We start from the raw sequence: 22,056 nt of genomic DNA on the forward strand, positions 1-22,056 counted from the left end.
TGTAATTAGCCCACCTAAAATCTGACTTAAAATAATAGATATGACTATAGAAAGGGCTCTAAACACTAAATATATATTATGAGATATGATCGAAAAATACCAAAGAAATGCACACAGTTAGACTTTGCTTCACATGAACTTTCCTTAAATATAGACATTTGTGACTTTGCTTCTGGTACGTCAATGAACCCTTGGGATCTTAATGAATCTAATTCCATAACTAACACTTGGACCATCATGATCTGATGATGGGTTCCATTTAATCATAATGCTCTCTTTCACGTTCTGTTTATGCCCTATAGAAAAGATCACCAGCCTATCACAAAAACTTAAATTAGGCGATCAGATGCATATGTTCTAGCTGTACATCAAGTAAATTATCAACCAGCAAAGGTCCAATCTTGTGATCTGCCTTTTCGGTCTCCTTTTAAGACAAAGTTTCTTTCACATAAATTTGGAATCCCTAATCTGGTTCACCTTGTCAACTTCTATCCTTGTTACATTTGCTATTATCGCTTCCATCAACAATTTATAATTACCTAATACAATTGAATCCAATATAGTATGAAAAGTATTTTACCAATAAGGCTGTCCAATGCAAACAAATCTATGAACTTTTCTTGTTTTCTGGAGTAAAAAAAAAAAAAGTGGAACAGAGGTTGTGTCATAATTGAGAAGGATAGGTTGGGAAGTTTTGATGCATATCCAACATATGAACAAGGTTCACATCAGTCATAATAATGGAAACCACAGGTTCCAGTACCAATTTGGTAGAAAACAACTATGTTAAAACCAATAGTTGTAAATACAAGTCAGAAATGATCAAATAGATAGTTAGATATCTAACTGGTCTAACCCAGCAAAGGAACATTTGTGTTTTACTTTTATCAATTTTTATTTTTGACATAGATAAAAAAGAAATATATGTGTGCAAAAAAAAATTGTTGTGCCATTGGCTTAATTACCATGAAAATAAGTCTAAGTTGAGAAGGGCTCAGAAAGTAATTAATAGGGGAAAAGAATAGAGGATTCAAAGAAGTGACAAAATATGATACATGGATTACAAAGAAATGAGAGTAGAAAAGATAACAAATAAAGCTGTTTCAACAATACAAGAAATTATGTTCATCATATAAAATGGTTCAATAAATCCTTTCTTGCTTGGAAATATTTAATTCTGTGCATTTGTTTGAGCTTAAACATTGTTTACCCAAAAACTAGTCCCATATTTTGGAGACACTGGAGTTCCATTTCTTCATCTTCTCCTATTTCTCACTCTGAATGAAAAAGGTTTTTTATCTTTTCTTACCGATACTCACTCACCCCCTTCCCTCTGTCCAGTCATCCAAGATAACATGATCATGGCACTGTGGCGCCGTCCCTCTTGCGTTTTGACAGTCTTTTGTGCTTCACTCAACTCTGGTGAGAAATACTGTAACCTTGACCATACCCTCTGATCCAGCTTTGCTCATATGGCATGCTGTCACATGCCTTCTCCAAATTATCTTAGCTTGTAAAGTTAAACCATGGATTTTAATGCAACCAAAGTCCTCAACTACTCAATCTAGAGTCAAATACTACTCAATCTAGGGCAAAGCTTATGGCACAACTTCCAAAATTAGTAACATCGTAAAATCCAATCAAAAGCAACATTTAGAACTCGGAAAACTTGATTTCTAATGATTCAACTGTTCTCCCTGACAAAACTATTTGTAGAATAAGAACTGTAGCAATGTTACAGTTTCGAAAGAATACCTACAAAGGCCCTTAAACAGATGCTCTATCTAACCATGAAAATTCATTAGGAAGTACCAGAAGGAAATACATAACTGATTCAGCTCATGCTTGACTCAACCAGGACTGCATAAATTTCTGTTTCTACATAAAAATCGTTGGACTATACATGAATGGACTGCATAACAGCATTTAGGCATGCTAACAAATATACCACATCAAGAAAAACGTAAGAACCAAAGAACCGAAAAATATTTTTGTATTAACTGATAAAAGATTTGACAGATTTACAGAGAAAGTTGAGGGCAAACACAGTAATCATTGTTCTATCTGCAAAGTTTTCGTTCCGTTGCTGTGATTAAATTTTCAATGACATATATGTGGTCAGAATGTCGAGGAATTCATGCCACGAGAAAATGACAAATACATGAACCCTACTTGCATATGGCCATCTAGATGATTCATTTGTATTAGTAAAAAATAATACTGACCTTTTTATAAATGATCGAGAACAGAATATCATCAGACGACCTTAGGGAAACAAGTAAAACTAGCCAAGGAGAACAGAGAAATATTTAACTTCAGATTGGAATGAGAACTGTTACTTGCATGCCATGAAACAAGCAATCCACCCAATTACAGAATAGTGCAATTTAAAATAACCTTTCAAATACTTGATTCCAGCAAAAAGAAATTGTCTGAAACAAATTCAGCATCAAGAACAGATTCTGTCTAGGCCCAACTTCAATACATACAAAAACTGATTTGGATTTTGGTTACAAACTTAGTCCCAGGCGTACCTAACATGAATCTTCAACTTTTTCACAGACATCAGAATCTTCAATTTTTTCATGTTTCATGACTAGGATTGGAGAAACTTCATCCAATTTCCCAATTGATCTAACCCAAACAAGACAGAAACTACTTCTAATTGAAAACAGTATGTTAATGAAAATAATACAAACTTATATTCAGAGAACATATGCCAGAAGATAAAACCACCAGGCAGCAGGAAATTTCATCATACATAAAGTTGATGATGAGGTGAACAATAGTAAAAAACAGTATCATTGTATCCTTCAAATTTGATAGATCATGTGCACTTAGATATAAGACCATGAACATAACATGCAGATAAAGAAAGACAACTATCACCAATGCAGTTCAGTAACCCCCACTAGTTTCACGCAATTCATGTTTAAAGTATCAAAGTCAGGACAGAGAAAATTTTAAAAGAACAATCAAACACAATGACACCCATACACTGTTCAATATTTAAGCTATTACATAAAGCACTACCTCATTTCAACTCAAATAACATCCAGAAAGCCAAAAGAATACATGCCGAAGAACACAGAAGTAGTTGAACCAGCTATACCAAAGCCAAATTTATTACACATGAAATTTTGTCACTCTCTAGCAACTTGATAAATCATTGTGAAAGAACTGACCGCAAGCCTTCACAATGTGAACCATGGTTGCTGGTCATGTGCACAAATAAGTCCCACTAGCATAAATATGGCTAACCTCATTGAAGTGTGCAATGCCATCCGAAACTGGCCTAAGACATACACCAGACAGCGTCATAGACCCTTGAGAAGAGAAATTCACCATCCCATTGACATCAAGTTCACCGTCTGCAGAATCCTGATCAACTGGCATTTTTGCCCTCAGCCGACCTGGAGGACCCTTGAGAGGAACATCAGAGATATGCCACCTAATCTCCTTCTCTCCACGAATCGCCTTTGGTGAAACCTCAAGCAAAGTTGGCTCAACTGGAAGCTTCAGAATAAAGGTCACATTGGTCAATGGCATGGGCAATGACGGGTTGGAGACATACTGTATCATTGCTCTGAGAAGCTTCCCGGTGTGGCGCTTCACGAGTCGAAGCCTCAGTGGCAGTGGAGTCAAACGAGGCTGCAAGCTATAAAGAATGAGTGGTATGGGATCTTCCATAGATGGAGTCCTAACGTGAAACAGTCCGTTCTGAAGGCTGCTAACACGAGAACTTTGCAGTACCGCCCTCTTAATGCTTGAGGTGCCTTCCAGTCGAAAGGAGAACTCCGTCTCTTTCCCAGCAGCCTTCTTCGGTGGCAGCGTTCTCAAGAAGATGGTGCCTTTCAAGCCCACACGAGCAAGAAGAGACTCCCTGAACTCAGCATTGATCTCCTCCGAAATGAACATCTCAGGACCCGTCATCTCCTTTGTCTTTGTTACCAGGAGATTCTCCAGAGGTGTGCCAGCTCCCGCTGCCGCAGCGGCAGTAGCAGCCGCAGGGCTCGGGCCAGTGGCAAGGAGCTCGAGACCGGTAAGACCCTGGGCCTGGGTAGTCTTCTTCGTGGTCGTTATGAATTCCGATGCATCGAGCCCACCTCCGAATGGAGTGTTCCCTTCAATGCCTTCAAATGCTTCCGAGAGGGACGCCTCCTCGTTGCCAAACTCGATTCCACCGTAGTCCCCTTCGAACCCTTCCACCCCGATGAAAGTGGGCTTCGTGGCTTCGGCCGGAGGGAGAGTCGTGACCTCGAGCCCGGCAAGGGCCAGCGTCGGATCCGCCGTGCTGGCGGTCTGATCTTTGCTCTTCTTGAACCCTCCGACGAGGGCTTCGTCGGGCTTGTTGATGCGCTCGCTGGCGGCGAAGGGATCCTTTTCCTCCGGGGCGGCCTCCTCGGTCTGGTCCTTCTGCTGCTGGTCCTCGGTGAGGGAGGTGGTGGCGGGGGCGATGGAGACGGCGACCTCGTCCCCGGCGGCGAGGGTCTCGGTGGGGAGCTCGAAAAAGGCGGAGGAGAAGGCCTCGAGGTTGGCGCGGCGCTCGGTAGCGAGGGCCTCGGCGCCACCGGCCCAGGAGTCGGCGCCGCGGACGCGGTTCTCCGCGTCAATGGCGGTGTGCACCATCTTGGCGATGTTGTCGCCGTGGATGGAAGAGAGGATGTAGGCGAGGCGGACGCTGCCGACGCCGCGGAGGACGATATCAAGGGCCATGTACACCTCAGGGTACTTCCGGTGGAGCTTCTCCGGGGTGACGTCGACGCCACGGCAGGCGGCGACGACGACAGAGACGGCCTGGTTGACGGTGTTAATGCACTCGAAAAGGTTGGAGTGGTGGTCGGCGGTGGTGACGCCGAGGACATAAACCGAGTTGACTAGTCGATAGACAACGCGATACTTGCTCTCGACGCCGACGACGAGCTGGCCACCGGAGGCAGCAAGGGGATCGTCTCCGAGGGAGGAATCAAGATCGTCGGAGGAAGGGGAAGGGGACGAGGCGGGGACGGCGGAGGAAGAAGAGGGGAGGCCGCGGGCGGGGCCGGCGGCGGCGGGGGAGAGGGAGAGGCGGGTGTGGCGGAAGGCGGAGAGGGCGGCGAGGGCGCGGGCGGGAGGGAACCACTCGCGAGTCTGGAGGAGGATGTCGGGGCCATTGGCCGGCTGCAAGGAGAGCGCGAGGCACGCCATGGCGATCGATCGGACAAGCAAACCCTTCTTGGATTGATTAGGGTTTCAGATCTCTTTAGGGATTGCAAATTTCTTGGGGGAGGGATCGGGATCGGGATCGGAGGCGGAAGGACGGGGAAGGGGGACGGCTCTCTCCAATCTCAGATGTAGTGAGAGAAGGGGAAGAGAAAAGTCGCCGCATAGATATGATGCCTTGGGTGCGGGACATACGCATAGAAATTAGTATGCGTCCTTTGTTTGGAGGGAATACATGCACAGACTTCACTTCAACCTCCATATATTTATTATATACTTATATTATTTTATAATAGGTTAAGATTATATTAACAAAATGCATGCTTACAACTTTAGTATAATAAACATATGCAAAATGTGTTATGGATTTTACTTATATTTATAATTGATCCTAATAAATATTATGCCCAATAGTAAATTTGATAAAGATTCTTTAATTTAAAATAAGAGAAAATCATATTCTTCACAACAATAATGAGGTCTTCTAAACTATCAAGGAAAAGACAATGACACTATTTAAGAGCTAATAATAAAATAAAGAGAAAGGAGTTTAATGTCACTTAAGGAAGTATGCAATATAAATGCATAAAAAGCTTTTAACTATACATGCATAACAAGTATAAGTATAATTCATTTGATTCCTTTCTAAATTATTCTTAAGTTGGTTTTGATTAAAATTTTCACCTTTAGTAATAGTATATTATTAGTAAAATAAAATTATATACTAATTCTATCTAAAACTTGATCAATATAATTTTTATAAAACTGTCTTAATAATCATTGAGATATATTTCTAAATATCTCAATGCTAATAATATAAGTTATCTTATTCATATCCACTATTTTTAAAATATTGATAAGAAATATATTAATTTTAATATAATAAATTTACTATCATTTATATTAAATAATAATATTATAAAATTGTATATATTATTATTTATAAGTTTACTTAAATGTCATAAAATTTTTTTGAAGTTTCCAAGCTCAACCTATCTTCTTTTCTTTTCTTTTCTCTGTAAATCTTTTAGATAAATCTTCTCATTTATATCTCCAAAAATATTATTTTTACATTCATCTAATATAATTCAAGATCATAATAAACTATTAATATTATGAATCATTAACAATTTTTTTTTAACATTTGAAAAGAAAGTCACATTATATTCAATGTCTTTTTAAAAAAATAAATATTTGATTTTATGATATTTTTACCCTTTTAATTCTATTTTACCTTAAAAATTTAATACAACTTATTTTTTATAATTATTAAATAGTTCAATATATTTTAGTCCACTAACCTACTTATGATTATTAAATGACAAGGTGTAAGTTGCAAAGTTGAGCCAATTTAAAGCACACATATAGCATCTTAGTTTAATCCGTCTCTCGATCCTTCTCGACATCAAAATCAAATCGAGCGATTTCGTTCGCTTTCGAGGTTTAAATAAGGGGAGATAAAACAGAAGAGATGAAAACCAACAGCTGTGATCGACAATTCTACGAGAGACTACAAGTTTACAATCACCCACAAGCGCGGAGCATTTCCTTCGACATCTCCATCAAACCAAAGCAGAAATGAGGAAGAAGAGGAAATCAAGCCCTAATCCAACGCGCTATCTCTTTCTTCCACTAGGCAGAGCGAGGAGGGCCGGCGCCTATCCGCCGAAGCCGTAAAGGGTGCGGCCCTGGCGCTTGAGGGCGTAGACGACGTCCATGGCGGTGACGGTCTTGCGGCGGGCGTGCTCCGTGTAGGTGACGGCGTCGCGGATGACGTTCTCCAGGAAGATCTTGAGCACGCCGCGGGTCTCCTCGTAGATGAGCCCCGAGATGCGCTTCACCCCACCCCGCCGGGCCAGTCGCCGGATCGCCGGCTTCGTGATCCCCTGGATGTTGTCCCGCAGCACCTTCCGATGCCGCTTCGCCCCGCCCTTCCCCAAACCCTTCCCTCCCTTCCCGCGTCCCGACATCTCTTTCTCCCTCTCGGCTGTGGATGGGCGACTCGTGGTCGAAGGTTCTTTTATGGACTGCTCGCGCTCAAGCTGACCGTCGGATGCGGAAGCGATCCGTGGGACGCATCTGTTTGTATTTCTGACCGTCTGATTACCCGATCTGACTTCTCATTGGTTGAAGCGAGCTCCTACTCGGATTGAGGTACCTTTAAATAACCCTCCCTCATATTTACCTTTAAATTTAGCATTTAGGCGTTCATTTATATAACATTAGTTAGTAATCTTTTTTATGAAATACTGTTATTTACTATTCTGCCATCAACAATGAACACAAACAGCATTTTATGAAATACTGTTATTTACTATTCTGCCATCAGCAATGAACACAAACAGCCAGTAAGATGGGAAGACCATAACTTACATGATTGATGTTTTAGTCAGACTTAATCAAGCAATACAGAAAATACAAAGAAAGGCAAAAAGAAGATCTAAGAAAATTTTACTAAAAATAATTTTAAAAACTCTTGATTTAACAAGAACTGTTAATGACAAAAGAATCCAAATTATGGGTTTTTGTCGATTATGGTGGTAACATTCACCAAATAATTAGGACATTATGGCTTCTAAAATATATGGTTGCACAAGTAGGGTGGAAACATGTTACATGTTTTCGTAAGTAGAACAACCAACCAATTATTAGACGTCAAAATACTCCATCAAATTCCCTTGGAAAAGTGTTTCTCAACATTCACCAGCCAAGCAGCAGCAGCTTCAATAGAGCCATTCGAATGTAGAGGCCATTCTTGGCTTGTCTGAAATATGCAGCTCTAGGATCACCATCAACATCCACAGTTATCTGCAGAGGAATTTAACTTCATGAATCACAATCCTTCGGAGAGAAATCAAGTTTGAGTCATTTTGCTAGCGAAATTTGTACAGAATGAAACATAAAGATCGGTTGCAACATTTAGAAAAAGAAAATGTCACAAAGAAACTAATAAGTTTAGTTTCAGTGCATATCAAGAACGATTTTGATCAAAATTCCATTTAGAGCAAAAGGTTGAGTGAGCTTTGTAAGTTGATGTTTGTTGTCAAGACTATTCTTCTTTCATTCTACTGACAAATAGATTCGGATGAATTCACGTACCTCATCGAGTCTTGGGAGAGGATGCATGATAACGGCATGCTTTGGAAGCACATCTAACACCTTTTTGTCCACTATGTACTTACCACGAGCTGCTTCATAAAGGTCTATCCTCTCACCAAATCTTTCTTTCTGAATGCGAGTTTGATAAACAACATCGCACTTTGAAGCAACTTCCAGTAGATCTGAGCTTTCTTCCCATTCAACACCCATGGATGTCAAGTAGTCTTTGATATCATCCTACATTGAAACATCATAAATCTAAATTATGACAGCAAAGTATATTTATCTGAGGGAGCAAAATCGATGGTGCCTGTAAACATTTATTTAGCATTTAGAAACAAAAGCAATGGCAATAAGGAGAATCATACCTTCATCTTCACAACATCTGGTGCAACAAAGTAGATCTTTACTTTTTTATACTTGGCTATCAAATATGCCAGTGATCTAACGGTCCTTCCATTCGCAAGATCGCCGACCAAACCAAGTGATATTCCATCTAGTCTACCTATTTCTCTTTTGATGGTGTACACATCCAATAAAGCCTGCAAAAACAAATTTCCTAATCATATTATAGGGACCTATTGACCATAGAGTTAAAATCTTCTTCATCCAGACTATCTAAAACATCAGCCTTCCAATCCAAAATTGGCCACAGCGGAACCCAAATGCCCAAAAAAATTCACATCCTTGTTTTTTGATCAACTAGTAAAACACAGTATTGTGCAAGACAACCCACATATTACACAAATAAAATAAATAACAAACGTATGCTACAAGATTGTGTATAACTAACTAATTAGAATGACGTCAAATATATTGAGGCATGATATAAAAAAAAATCATGAAAGAGCAAATATATGAAATTGAGAATTTTGTGTACCAGTCACATCATCAAATGGTTATCGCAAAATTAAATGTTATTTTAAAACAAAATTTTATTCTTCGATTATTAAAAAACCAATAATTTGAAACACACACTAGATGCATGCACGATCTTCTCATCAAGAGTGCATTATGAATCAAGCTCTACATTGCCTTAAAGATTTTACAAAGAAAGTTCTGAACAGATTAAATGGATGCTTCTAAAAGGAAATGTCAGAACAGCAGTGACCTTTAACAGAAAGGAGTACCAGTTTTTCATACCCACAATTTATGAGAAGATTTGTATTTAATATCTGATTTCGTTCCATTTCCTTGTGCCCAGACAGATAAAAGTTGCATGGTATATTTTTTATTCTGAAAGTACAGGTTCCATTTGAAAACTGTACAACTCTTTTGACATAACTGCATAACCAACATATTTATCTATGAAAACCTATGGGCAAAATATCAATCGGACCAGGGAGTACTAGAACTAAAAGGTTCAACCACAAGCGACCAATTCTAGCATATTTATCTATGAAGAGGAGCTTGAAAAGTAGGTCTAGGTAAATTAACTTCATTTAATTGAGCACCACTTGAAATAAATAAACTGGATAATATGTATCAATATAGACCCAGATTGCCAGAAACATCGGGCTTGGACAGGGTGCCACCATGAGAGTAAGCCATCTGGCTGCATGCTGACCCTTCTGAACATCCATTAACTTCCTGAAAATTATAGTGTATAAATAGTCCGGTGAAACATCAAAATGGCATGTCTCTTGGCACAGAATGTCCTATTGACTAATTAGCACTTGAAATAAAAGAAACTATTCCCTTTAAGCTCAAACATCTCTTAAGAGTACATACAAAATCATAACTCTAGCTTCTGATCAGATCAATTCACCTGACTCCTATATCATCCACCCCAGGTCAATAGGAAGGGAAGAAAAAAACAAGATTGGAATTACAAAGGGAATCTAAATCACAAGCTGAAAGCTAGGAATGGCAAACAGACTATAGAAAATTCTAAAGTACTATCATTAAAGAATAACTTAAGGTGGTTTGATATGAGAGATACTCCATCAAACTGCATGGAAATTTTGCATATGGTTACAAGTCTGTCTGTACCTAAATTGAGTGTTTGTCAGCACAAACTATATCAGACCCAAAAAGGAAAACACAAAAGGGTCAAGCTTAATCTTAGAATTGTACATCCAATAGAAATAGGGTAAAAAACTATAGAAAGTCAACCACAGAAGTTAAAAATGCAAAAGGAAGATAAAAATTTAGACTGTATGCTCTTAAACAAAATGAGTGCATCATATCACATCGATATGAACGCCATGGTGACTACAAAATAAGGTCATTTTTACGAGCATCTTCAATAAAATCAGCAGGACTATTATATGTCGTGGACCAGATATGTAATACAAAAAATGTAAGATAAGAGGTCATAATTAAAATCATAATCTTATTTGCTTTTATGCCCCTGCGGCACTTTCAAGAATTCATCACAGCCTTAACGAAATGTTTTCTGTCAAGGTAATGAACTTTTGATTATAATAGTGATCCTAATTTGACAAAAACTTCCTGAGACCAAACAAGTTTGGACTCAGAGTCATTAAGGTATGAGATCTTTTATTCTCCTTTGTTCAGATGGTAAAGCAAAACAAACTTCTCAACAATAAAATATAAGGCTGCCAACAATAAATTCTCCTTTGTTTGAGAGCAAATGCACTGTAATAGCTTCCAATTTATATTCTAGCATCATTACAAACAGGAAACAAAACAAAAATCCTCTTCCATACCTGTGTTGGATGCTGACCTGGACCATCCCCAGCATTTATTACAGGAATAGTGGCTGTAGAAGCTGCCCGCTTAGCAGCTCCACCTTCAAAGTGTCTCAGAATAATTATATCTGAGTAACCTTCAACTGTCCTTATAGTATCTGTAATCATGCTTGCGGCTCATAAGTCTTGCTTACACAAGTCATAATAAAACAAAACTATCAGCTAGAGTAAAACCACACCTTCAAGAGTTTCTCCTTTTGCGGCGGAAGAAAATTCTCGTGCATTTTCCGTAGTCAAAACTTCTCCACCTAATCTTTTCATGGCAGACTCAAACGAAAGTCTAGTCCGAGTCGATGGTTCATAAAATAGAGTAGCCATGAGATATCCTTTCAGTATATTGCTCCCCGGTGAATTCTTCTCAATTTTTTCCATCTCAAAGGCTACCTCAAATATTCCATTCAGAATATCCGTATCAAATTGTTGAGATTCAATGACATCATCGAGTTGAAACTTGCCGGCACATGAAACAGGAAACTTTTTGGTATCAAGCGAATAGCGCTGACTGGCGCTGACATGTGGTGGATTAATGGAAGCAGGATGTGCTCGGAAAAAGAGTGGTTTTCTGACGGTGCTCATCGAAAGAGGGCAATTAAGTGTTCGATGGGAATTCACGCGAGCATTGCTCGAAATCCTTGCACATGGATTCCAACCATGGATGCCTTTCTGCATGACGGGAGCCGACAGAGTGGAGGAAGCCATTGCACCTGAAGAAGCAATCAATAACAAGGCAGAATCAGGAACCCTAGAAACCTCCGAGGACAACAAAGAACATACATTCATAGATCACTCAAAAACGGATGAACTCATTGGTGATTCGTTCCACCGAACAAGTTTATGGGGGCAACGAGGGGGTTTGGCAGCGGCATGAGCGCAGAATCACATAAACGATGCGACAGAAAGCGACGACAGTGGAACAGATCACTTCGGAATGCAGATAACCCGTTTGTCCAAACGGTTGTGCCTCCTATCAATCTACAGATAGTGCAAAAGGGAAGGTCTTTATAACATGTTACCAGAACAAACGAGAGGTGCCAGTGGGGCAGCAGCCGCGGCAGCGGGTGCAGCGGCGGTTGCGGTAAGAAGCTGAGGGAGAGCGGGCGGCAGAACGGCCGGAGGGATCAGCGGCGCGCTAGGGATAGCAGAGTGGTGTGATTGGGGAGGAGGGTTTAGGGAGGGCGGAAGGCGGGGATGGCTACTGGTGATTGGTTGCGGTTAGGGAAACCAGAAGAGCCGTCGATTCTCCCTGAATATACGTACGTAGACACATACGGACGTATACATAGTGGTCCTTCCGTGCTATCCCTGCATACAACAAGCCCATAACGTTAGCCTGAGCTGATTGGCCCATCTGGTCTGGGCCCCACCGCACTGACTGACCCGGAAGCCTTAATTAATTAGTATTTATTTATAAGGCTAAATATAGAAAGAATTAATAGAAGCATAAGATCAAAGAATATATTCAACACTAAATATTTCCAATTAGATTAGTAATTCGAACAAAGAAATATAAAGAATAATTAAAAAAAGTTATAAGGTATTTATAGAATAAATACTCTACATCTTCTTAAATCAATGATTATAAATCAATTATGATTTTATATTTTAAGTGAGTTAATATAATTAAATTATACTTACCATTCAATCAGAAAAATTATACGATATCCAAAATTACTAAATTGTTCTCAGAAAAACTGTGTGTTCATCCAACCTACTTCACTTGGCTTTTGTTTGGCTATTATGACCCAATGTATGTGAAGTTATTACTTCTATCGTCAAAGTCATAAAGTTTGCATGTTATTTCTCACTTAAAAAATAATTTTTTTTTGTTATATTACTAAAGTTTAATTATAAAATAAGGGGTCAACTATATTAAAATTTTTAATAAATATTATTATTCTATAGTTCTCCACGTATACATCGTAACACTTCCGATTAGTCGTACGTTGAAAAAGGATAATATTAAAATTGATATGTAATTATCTAAGTATACTATTATTGATTATAATTTAATTATTTTGATCGATGATTTAGATAAAATGAAATTGATAGACTAGTTAAACCATCGTACCCGAATCACGATATTATTTGTTCGTGACACGGATTATGTCTCACATCATCATAGTTTGATATGAGCTATTACTATTAATTTTAGTTTAAGTATTTTGATTGATAATCTAGGTTAAATAAAGTTATAATAACATATATATAATATAATATATATAATTATCACTTTATACAAAGTAAAAAAATGAAGGAAAAATAAAAAGTAAATAAACATATGATGGTCGGAAGCTATGCAAAGACATCTTATTGCTCCACATTTTATAGAACTATTTTATTATATATATATATTTATTATTTTTATATCATATCACTGAACAATATGGTTTTAACATACAAAGTAAAATAATACATTTGGGGAGATAACCCCATACAAGAGAGAGAGAGAGAACAAAGCTCAATAATTCGGATGCTTTAACATAATTTTAGTGGCATCATTGAAGGATTGGCTTATTCCTAACCATGCATCCTGGCCAAGTATCAAGTACTTTGTTAAAAGAAAAAAAAGTGGTCGAAAAGAAGAAAAAAGAAAGAAAATAATAGACATAGACATGAGTATGTAAGTATCAACAGTGTATAATTTCCTTTTTAGTTTTACATGTCTATCTTTGAAACAATATATACAAATGGCAACCTCATCTTCAATAAATTCAATGTAATAAGTATTAACCATGGTTACTAACTAGTTTAACATATAATATAATTAATCATTTAGATCTTTATTTGAATCCGAATGTATCAATTATGCCTGAGGAGAGATCCACCCTTACGATCATAGAGTTACAATATTTTTAGCATATCCATAAAAATCCTATAATCCTACAAAAATATTATAACTAAGATTTAAAACTCATCCATTGTGAGATTTCTAAAAAGTATTTTTATTGATTTGATAATAAGAACATGTAAAAACTTGATTTTTATGCTAATTACAGTATTTTATAATATTTTTATCACTTATATAAAACACACAAAAAGTCTATACCAAAATACTCGAAAAAAAAATGATTAATGTATAATATAAACTAATTTATCTTCGATATTACAAATTTGTATATTTATTATTTTAAAAATAAAAATATTTAAATATTTAATTTTTAGTTGTATTATTTTTTTGAATATGTGAGAGTATTTTGATACATATACAAAGTCTCTATTCACCTATAAAAACTACATATCCTATTCGGATCGGGAAAAAGCGAGAATCTTTCTGAGATAGGATGGCATCATGTCATTGGTTAAAGAAGCAAGAACATGTAGGACCCACATCATTTGAAACCAATGGCTACTCCTTTTCACCTGTTTGGTGAATCGACTGGGACAGGGGATCCGGTATTGTTTAAGCCCAGAAGTTGTCCTAAGGTGATCACCGGCGGTGCGTGGATCCCATGTACTACAAATACTACGGCTCGAGCGGGCGCGGTCGGGCGGTCACGGGAGTCCGGTGTTTTTTGCATAACAGACCTTTTCAAATGAGAAATCAAAGAAACACGCTTCTGTAGTGCCTAATCGCATAGTTGTCCTCTGATATTAACTAATTACAAAGAACTCCATCAGCACTGCTCGAATGGGGCTGTCATTGATATGTTAAATACTACGAACCTATATTTGTAAATGTGTTGATGCATTTTTGGTGCAATTTTACATTGTAGAAGCGCTTATATGCAAAACTGTCCTATCTATATCCGTGCCACTATTTAAACCCTACCGGCTTTTAACCCATCCTTTCAAGTAGCCATAGAAGAAGCCGATGGCCGGAGCTCTTCTCGCTCCCCTGCCCTCCGCCGCCGCCCCTGAAGCCTTCCTCCGGCCCTCCGCCACCACCCGTGCCCTCTACTCCTTCTCCTCTTCCTCCTTCCGTTTTGCTCGCTCTCGTTCACCTTTCCTCGGCCTCCGCCTCTCCTACCCCACCAACCACTGGACCCTGCGGAGCGCTGGACGGGGACTTCGGATTGAGGCGGCGGCACGGCCGACAGTTCTGGTGGCCGAGAAGCTCGGGGAGGCCGGGCTGGCTCTGCTTCGGAAGTTCGCCAACGTGGACTGCTCGTACAACCTCTCGCTCGAGGAGCTTTGCGCTAAGATCTCGCTCTGCGATGCGCTGATCGTGCGGAGCGGGACCAAGGTGACGCCGGAGGTGTTTGAGGCCTCCAAGGGGCGGCTCAAAGTGGTGGGCAGGGCCGGGGTGGGGATCGACAATGTGGACCTCCAGGCTGCCACCGAGAGCGGGTGCCTCGTCGTCAACGCGCCCGCCGCGAACACGGTTGCCGCTGCCGAGCACGGGATCGCACTGCTTGTCGCTATGGCGAGGAACGTCGCGCAGGCTGACGCCTCCATGAAGGCCGGTAAGCACTTCATGTTTTCCCACTTCTTCTTCTTCTTCCAGTTATTGTTCTTGTCCGTCTCATTGCATTTTGTTTAGATCTGATTTGCTGAATGCGGTAAGGAGAGCAATATTTGATCATTGGATGGGAACAGACAAGTGATTCCTTAGATCTGTCGTTTAACTTTTTCCATTATTGACTGTTTGTAACTAACATACGAATTTTTGAACCTTTTTTCTTGTGATTTCCTCTGATTAGTTTTTTATTGTCTTATGGCTGCTAAATTTCTCAGATTTTATCACCAATTGAGAGAAAAAAGATCTTGTGTTTCAGAAAAAGTAGGTGGATCTCTGGTCTGGTAGCTAATTATTTTCTGTGAGATGTAGGAACTGTAGAAGTACGATGGGATTTGGTTGTACCAATTTTATGTGATTTGCTTTCTTTATTTTAATTTGGTGGTCTTCATGGCTTATTTATTATGCATTTCTCCTATGATAAAATTCCTCCCACGTTATGAAGGACTATTGAAATAAAAAAGATCCCTTCATTCTATGATTCACATAAATGCTGCCTTCTATTGGCCTGTTGCTTAGAAATCCTAGGCCGAAGTTAGCCAGTGTCTGAATTTTATATGACAATGCCACCAGTTCTGAGATCTTTTATTTTAAAATATAGATTCTGGGAACACCCTTTTTTTCGTACCTACCTGCCAATCCCAACTACCTTCCTTCTGATTGGAGAATTGAATGCAGCAATGAGGTCCATGTAGGACTGACCTGTGGGTCCATCACTGCATCCAAGCACAAGGCAGGAGGTGAGTGGGGTATTTTACAAATGGGTAAAGTTATGTTTGTCATGCATATACACAAACTTTTGAGTATTTAAATGATCTCCACAATCAATGTGTTTTGGAAAATCTGTACTAAGTAGATACCATTTGTGTTGAATTTGCATAGTTAATTATTTATGATGCATTTCATGATATGTGATCCTGGTAATCTGATCCTAATTTCTTGGGATACCATTTGATGACATCTCCTGTCCCTTCTACATTTTGGTGAGCCATTTTAAAGAGAAGTCCGATACTTGACTAAAACTTGTGGTCTTATTTTAGTGTTATCCTGTCTTCCAAACTTCGTAAAAGCCTACAGTTTTAGTGTTCAATATGATAATTCATTTTGTCTGATGGTTATGTATTGTTACAATCTTTTTATTCAGCAGCTGGTGCTTTTATTGACATACTTGGTTGTTGTTTCACTGGTCCAATGTCATGTATTTTTAAAGTTATTTACAGAATTACTGCAGATACATGCTCCTCTTCTAGATGTCTCGTTGGTTCTGTTAGACGTGTTAACACAAACAAGGGCATATATGATGAATAGCAGTACATATGGATCATACTTCTAATAGTTTATATACATCGAGAAAATGATAAAATTCATTTTTTTTACAAACAGTAAAAAATGACATAAATTCATTGGTCTATAAATAGGAATTTGTTAAATGTATTATTTACATGTAGGACAACTGGCCATCATCTATGGAAGGCTTCAGGATATGTATCAGTTCCTATCATTATCCATTTATGTTGGATTTTTCACTTGCTGTAACTTGTATGTTCTAACATATGTTCTAAAGTATTGTTGGGAAATATTGTTATGTCTTATTTCAGGTTATCACGAAGATGATTTTAGTTCACCTATATTGTACAAATGTTATGTACAAAAATATGTCTGTAAATGACCTTTTTTCTCTTCATATGAGCATATCTTTAAACCCTACTATCCCTCCATATCTGTGCTGTATGGGTTATATCCTGCAAGCTTTCTGTTTTTTGAAAATTGCACGAGTTAACAAGCTTAGATGTTAGGGAATGTAGTATCATGTCAAATTGAAAAAAAACAAGATTCTTTTGAAAATGTGAGCATCCAAGAAAAGAAAGATATCCTAATGCTAATTTCAAAGACCCATATGTTTATAGATGATAGTGTGTGCCTACTAACATTGTCAGACACATCTGCTTTACTAGGTTATTAATACCAAGATCCATTTCTTCTCCTCTTAACTACTGGGAAAAAAAATCTGCTAGTTGTCTATTTATATCATACATTGTTTTTAACATAATTTAAGGACTCAGGCATTTAATACGGGTTAGATGTATACAAAAGTTGGTATTTCTTGTTACTTGTTGAACTGAATTTTGTGTTTAATGTTTTTTTATAATTCTATTATTCTGTTGGACTTATCAAATTTACTATTATTGGTTATATGTGTACTGTATGATTGAAATTGATGTTCTGCTATTGACATGTTTTTGCGTTTGTGATATTCAGGTAAATGGCAACGCAACAAATATGTTGGTGTCTCTCTGGTAGGAAAGACTTTAGCAGTAATGGGATTTGGGAAAGTTGGTTCAGAAGTTGCTAGACGAGCAAAAGGATTAGGGATGAACGTGATTGCTCATGATCCATATGCGCCTGCTGATAGAGCCCGTGCAATTGGAGTAGAGCTTGTATCATTTGATGAAGCAATATCCACTGCAGACTTCATATCGCTCCACATGCCACTGACTCCTACTACTGCAAAGCTTTTCAACGATGAAACATTTGCAAAAGTGAAAAAAGGAGTGAGAATCATTAATGTTGCCAGGGGTGGAGTTATTGATGAAGATGCCCTGGCTAGAGCACTTGATAATGGGACAGTTGCTCAGGTAGGCTTCTCCTGTAACATATTCTTTCTCCCAATTTGTTTCTTTTATGATAATCTACTGTCTTAATTGAAACATTCTTACACATATTTCTTGAATGCTTGAACTAACAAGAACATAATTCAGGGGATGTGGGAATTTTTTGCTTCTAATTCTTTGGTTTTGTTCATAAGAGTGAACCAGTCACATGTGAAGATGAAAGAATGAAGATGGCTGTTCTATTTCATAATGCATGTGTATCAGACTTTTTTATGTTCATATTGCTCCTATTGAGGAATATCCTAGGTACCACTATTCGCTAAACATGCATAAATATTTGCTCACGCTAATTGTACTATGAACTGGATCAGGCAGCACTTGATGTATTCACTGTAGAGCCACCACCAAAAGACAGTAAACTGGTGATGCATGAGAATGTTACTGTCACTCCTCACCTTGGAGCTAGTACTGTGGAGGCTCAGGTCTGTCTTCTTAAACTCAATCTTAATTGTATAAACAAGAGAATGTGGTTGTTTCAAGTCCCTCTTTGTTGTGGAAGCATCTAAGAGATTTCCCTTCTGGAAGTTGACCTTTATTGTCTTTTACTAGAGCAGAACTAGAATGTAACAAATATAATTAGCACCTCTGTTTTGGTGAATTCACAAATGTCCTCATTGGCAGACTTCTGTAATAATTATCTTATGCAACATTGTCACCAACAATTTTAGGAAGGTGTAGCTGTAGAAATAGCAGAGGCTGTTATCGGGGCATTGAAGGGTGAACTTGCTGCTACTGCTGTGAATGCCCCCATGGTTCCAGCTGAGGTGATTATTTATGACAGGTCTTCCATAATATTTACATTATGTATTTCCCGCGAGCTTATATTATGTTCCTTTTTGTCAGGTTCTTTCTGAGCTAGCCCCTTGTGTTATCCTGGCAGAGAAGCTGGGCAGGCTTGCTGTCCAGCTAGTAGCTGGTGGAAGTGGCATCAAGGGGGTTAAGGTTGTGTACACATCAGCACGTGACCCTGATGACTTGGACACGAGGATTCTTCGTGCTATGATCACAAAGGGAATAATCGAACCCATATCCAGTGTCTTCATCAACATCGTCAATGCGGATTATACTGCCAAGCAGAGAGGTCTCCGCATCAGTGAAGAGAGGATTTATCGTGACAGCTCTCTTGAGGCCCCTCTCGACTCGATCCAGATTCATCTGACAAATGTAGAGTCTAAATTCGCCAGTGCCTTGTCTGATTCTGGTGATATAGTGGTGGAAGGAAGGGTGAAGGATGGCATACCGCGCCTTACCCTTGTAGGGTCTTTCAGTGTGGATGTAAGCCTTGAAGGGAATGCAATATTGTGCAGGAATGTTGATCAGCCTGGTAACATTGGACGGGTAGGAAAAATTCTTGGAGAGCAGAATGTGAACATCAGCTTTATGAGTGTGGGTAGGACTGCACCAAGGAAACAGGCCATAATGGCAATTGGTGTCGATGAGGAGCCAGATAAGGAAACTCTCAAGAAGATTGGTGAAATACCAGCTATCAAAGAGTTTGTGTTCCTTAAGCTATAGTCAGAAAGGCATTGTATTTTTACACCTTTAGGGTCTGAGTTACTTCAAAATGAGCAAGATATAGTGAGTACTCGAGGTCTCCATCTTCCTGACAAGAAAGCAATAAAATGATAGATTTTTCACTGCTCATCTTTGGTTGGTGGCCTCCATATAATAGTGTACTTGTATGCATACTTCTTTGAGTGGCTATCTTGATAGTCTTTTTGCTGTAGCCTGCATTCTTCAAGCATTGGCAGTTGGGTAACATTAGTTACTGAACATCATATTATTCAATTTATTCTCACCTTAAAAAAATAGCGCTTGGATACCATGGTTATAATTCATTTTGTCCTGCTAATCTGACATTTTATTTAACTATGTTTGATAAGATTCTCAAATCAAAATAGGTTCATTCAGATTCTCTCAGATAGTTGGGGAATTTAATGAATTTGTGTTCATGATATTAATTCTCAGATGTTATCAGCAAAAGAGCTGCTGTATTTTCTGTCTACATTTATTAACAGAGTCTATTAGTGTAAGAATTTAAATAACTACAAACTTGTATCTTTTAGAGCAGTTCTGTTGGTCAAAAGTATCTTAGAGTGTCTCTAGGTTGAGGCAGTAATTGTTGCAGTGCTGAAGTTATTTTCACTAGCACTGTTGTAGAATTCTTGTGCTATATCTTGTTTTACTTTTCCAGATTAATTTGGTTCTCTATATCTACCTACACAAATTTCTATTTGATTCTTCCTAGTGACTTGTTTCTTTGAGTTTTGTTGTTTGTGCATTAAGAACATGAAGTATAAGAGGACTTCAGAAAGAAATGGAGCCACATTGGTTGTTTTCTTTTTTGTTTTCATTTTGGCAATATAATGGCACTTTCAAGAGGATCTTTTCTCAGGGCTAATTAGGCTGTAGAAGTTAAAATGAACAGAAGAGAAGTAATTACTACCTATTTCTGCAGACAAATTAAATTTTGGTCCTAAATTTGATCTCATAAACCACGATTAATTGGGGCCGACTGTTGGGTTAGTATAGCACATATTCAACTCTTTATATGTATGTGATGCAGAGTATGTAGTGAATTAAGAAAATGATTGATAGATTCATTAGAAATATCAAATAAACAAAAAAATAATTAATTCCTCAGGAATTAGTAACATTCTCAAAAAGCACTAACATGATGTTGGATAACAAGCCATGTCCATTCACTAGTTTTATGTGGAACTATCACTAAAAGTTTTTGCTTGTATTGAGCTCACTATGTAATAAATGTCTGGCTGGTCAGTAGTACCTTTCTCTCTGTTTCCATAATTGTGGATTTCCCAATAAACTTGGAAGGTATTCATCCTATGTGCACCTTCTCTTGCTTGAAATGCCAAACGATTACATACCAATATTAGCCTTGAAAGGGATTATGTCTATTAGTTTCTCATAAAGCCAACCAAAGAGTTGTATTTCACAGACAGAAATCTATAGTACTATTGCTTGGTCTCTTGAATTCAGTGTATTTCTTGCTCAGTCTTTATTGTGTGTTAACTTCCTGAACATTTGAAAATTATTTGAGGATACAACAACAGTATTTGAGATTTAATAAATATGATATATCATTGATCTTTGTGATGCTAGATAGTAACTTGGAGTGTTTTTTCATCTTTTTACTGCTATCCAGCATGTGACGAGTCCAACAGATTGTTAAGACTTGTCTTAGATTCTGAGTCTCTGCATATTGGTTGCTGTCTTTCTTGCTAATTTCCTGTTACATTTTTAGCTATTTCTTCAAGTACAATTTAAGTTTTTTAGTTCTGAGACATTGCAACTCCGTTAATATGTTTCTGCTCCTGACTGACATATAAATCTCCGCTTGCTACATGTTTGCAGATGAGACAGAAACATGTTTTCTGAAAAATAGATGGACGGCACTTCTTGACTGAAATATTCAGGTTTTTTTCTACTGCTCACTCTTGTTCTTGCACAGAATGTAAAGTCCATAACTTTGCGGTGAGTTATAAAAAAAAGTTATTTTTTTGAGTAGAAATCATAACTCTTTGTATTAAGGGCAAGATAGATCCCTTTGGAAGTATTAGTAAATGTTCTATCATCTTGCTTTCTGTGAAGGTGCTGTTTTACCAAGTCTACATTTTGCCTTCATGCTAATGTAGAGTAGGGTGACCAAATGTGGCACAGATGTAGCCAATGGGTCCATCAATTATTGCACTTTGGACCATTTATGCATTATTTTGCCAACACCATAGTGTCCCAATTATTGAGGATCTGTTTTTATCCTTCGGTAAATCAAAAGTATTGAATATCTATCTATAGTGAAATCTCTTAGGATTGTCTTTACCTCTCATCTTATCATTGAAACTAATTTTCCTATCTTTGTAGAAGATAATATCCTTAATTCAATTAAGAGCAT

At 38.2% G+C, this 22,056-nt stretch overlaps 4 protein-coding genes across 5 annotated transcripts; 1 reads left to right on the forward strand and 3 right to left on the reverse strand.

Moving 5' to 3' along the window:
• Positions 1-2,897: 2,897 nt before the first annotated feature.
• On the reverse strand, positions 2,898-5,350 carry LOC135633195 (uncharacterized). The gene has a single exon (XM_065142384.1). The coding sequence runs from the start codon at positions 5,185-5,187 to the stop codon at positions 3,220-3,222; it is 1,968 nt and encodes a 655-aa protein (XP_064998456.1). The 5' UTR covers positions 5,188-5,350; the 3' UTR covers positions 2,898-3,219.
• A 1,324-nt stretch (positions 5,351-6,674) lies between these two features.
• On the reverse strand, positions 6,675-7,185 carry LOC135633205 (histone H4). Its single transcript, XM_065142402.1, has one exon. The coding sequence runs from the start codon at positions 7,170-7,172 to the stop codon at positions 6,861-6,863; it is 312 nt and encodes a 103-aa protein (XP_064998474.1). The 5' UTR covers positions 7,173-7,185; the 3' UTR covers positions 6,675-6,860.
• Positions 7,186-7,632: 447 nt separating this feature from the next.
• LOC135633198 (aspartate carbamoyltransferase, chloroplastic-like) lies at positions 7,633-12,161 on the reverse strand. The gene is made up of 6 exons (XM_065142392.1): positions 12,029-12,161; positions 11,195-11,719; positions 10,974-11,113; positions 8,670-8,843; positions 8,302-8,538; positions 7,633-8,010 (listed from the first exon to the last, which is right to left on the reverse strand). Exons 2-6 carry the CDS (start codon positions 11,712-11,714, stop codon positions 7,903-7,905), a joined length of 1,179 nt encoding a protein of 392 aa, XP_064998464.1. The 5' UTR covers positions 11,715-11,719; positions 12,029-12,161; the 3' UTR covers positions 7,633-7,902.
• A 2,646-nt stretch (positions 12,162-14,807) lies between these two features.
• LOC135581100 (D-3-phosphoglycerate dehydrogenase 3, chloroplastic-like) lies at positions 14,808-21,640 on the forward strand. 2 transcript variants are annotated; one of them, XR_010494937.1, is made up of 6 exons: positions 14,808-15,418; positions 17,731-18,107; positions 18,455-18,565; positions 18,812-18,907; positions 18,987-19,721; positions 21,519-21,640. XR_010494937.1 is itself a non-coding variant. In XM_065142413.1 (5 exons), exons 1-5 carry the CDS (start codon positions 14,827-14,829, stop codon positions 19,656-19,658), a joined length of 1,848 nt encoding a protein of 615 aa, XP_064998485.1. In that variant the 5' UTR covers positions 14,808-14,826; the 3' UTR covers positions 19,659-19,780. The 2 variants fall into 2 exon arrangements, 1 of the variants encoding a protein (XP_064998485.1); XM_065142413.1 differs by lacking the exon at positions 21,519-21,640 and having other exon boundaries at positions 18,987-19,780.
• Positions 21,641-22,056: the final 416 nt, after the last annotated feature.

Source organism: Musa acuminata, chromosome BXJ1-3, assembly GCF_036884655.1.
Source record: "Musa acuminata AAA Group cultivar baxijiao chromosome BXJ1-3, Cavendish_Baxijiao_AAA, whole genome shotgun sequence".
NCBI lineage: Eukaryota > Viridiplantae > Streptophyta > Magnoliopsida > Zingiberales > Musaceae > Musa > Musa acuminata.

What these genes read in the sequence shown, in the direction of transcription:
- LOC135581100 (XM_065142413.1), top strand. Translation starts at nt 14,827, where the DNA reads ATGGCCGGAGCTCTTCTCGCTCCCCTGCCCTCCGCCGCCGCCCCTGAA. An exon ending in ATAATGGGACAGTTGCTCAG is followed by an intron (nt 18,108 to 18,454) that starts GTAGGCTTCTCC and finishes GAACTGGATCAG; the next exon opens with GCAGCACTTGATGTATTCAC. An exon ending in CCCCCATGGTTCCAGCTGAG is followed by an intron (nt 18,908 to 18,986) that starts GTGATTATTTAT and finishes CCTTTTTGTCAG; the next exon opens with GTTCTTTCTGAGCTAGCCCC.
- LOC135633198 (XM_065142392.1), bottom strand. Translation starts at nt 11,714, where the DNA reads ATGGCTTCCTCCACTCTGTCGGCTCCCGTCATGCAGAAAGGCATCCAT. An exon ending in CAGGTCAGCATCCAACACAG is followed by an intron (nt 8,844 to 10,973) that starts GTATGGAAGAGG and finishes TTGTTTTTGCAG; the next exon opens with GCTTTATTGGATGTGTACAC. An exon ending in CAGATGTTGTGAAGATGAAG is followed by an intron (nt 8,539 to 8,669) that starts GTATGATTCTCC and finishes GTTTCAATGTAG; the next exon opens with GATGATATCAAAGACTACTT.
- LOC135633195 (XM_065142384.1), bottom strand. Translation starts at nt 5,187, where the DNA reads ATGGCGTGCCTCGCGCTCTCCTTGCAGCCGGCCAATGGCCCCGACATC.
- LOC135633205 (XM_065142402.1), bottom strand. Translation starts at nt 7,172, where the DNA reads ATGTCGGGACGCGGGAAGGGAGGGAAGGGTTTGGGGAAGGGCGGGGCG.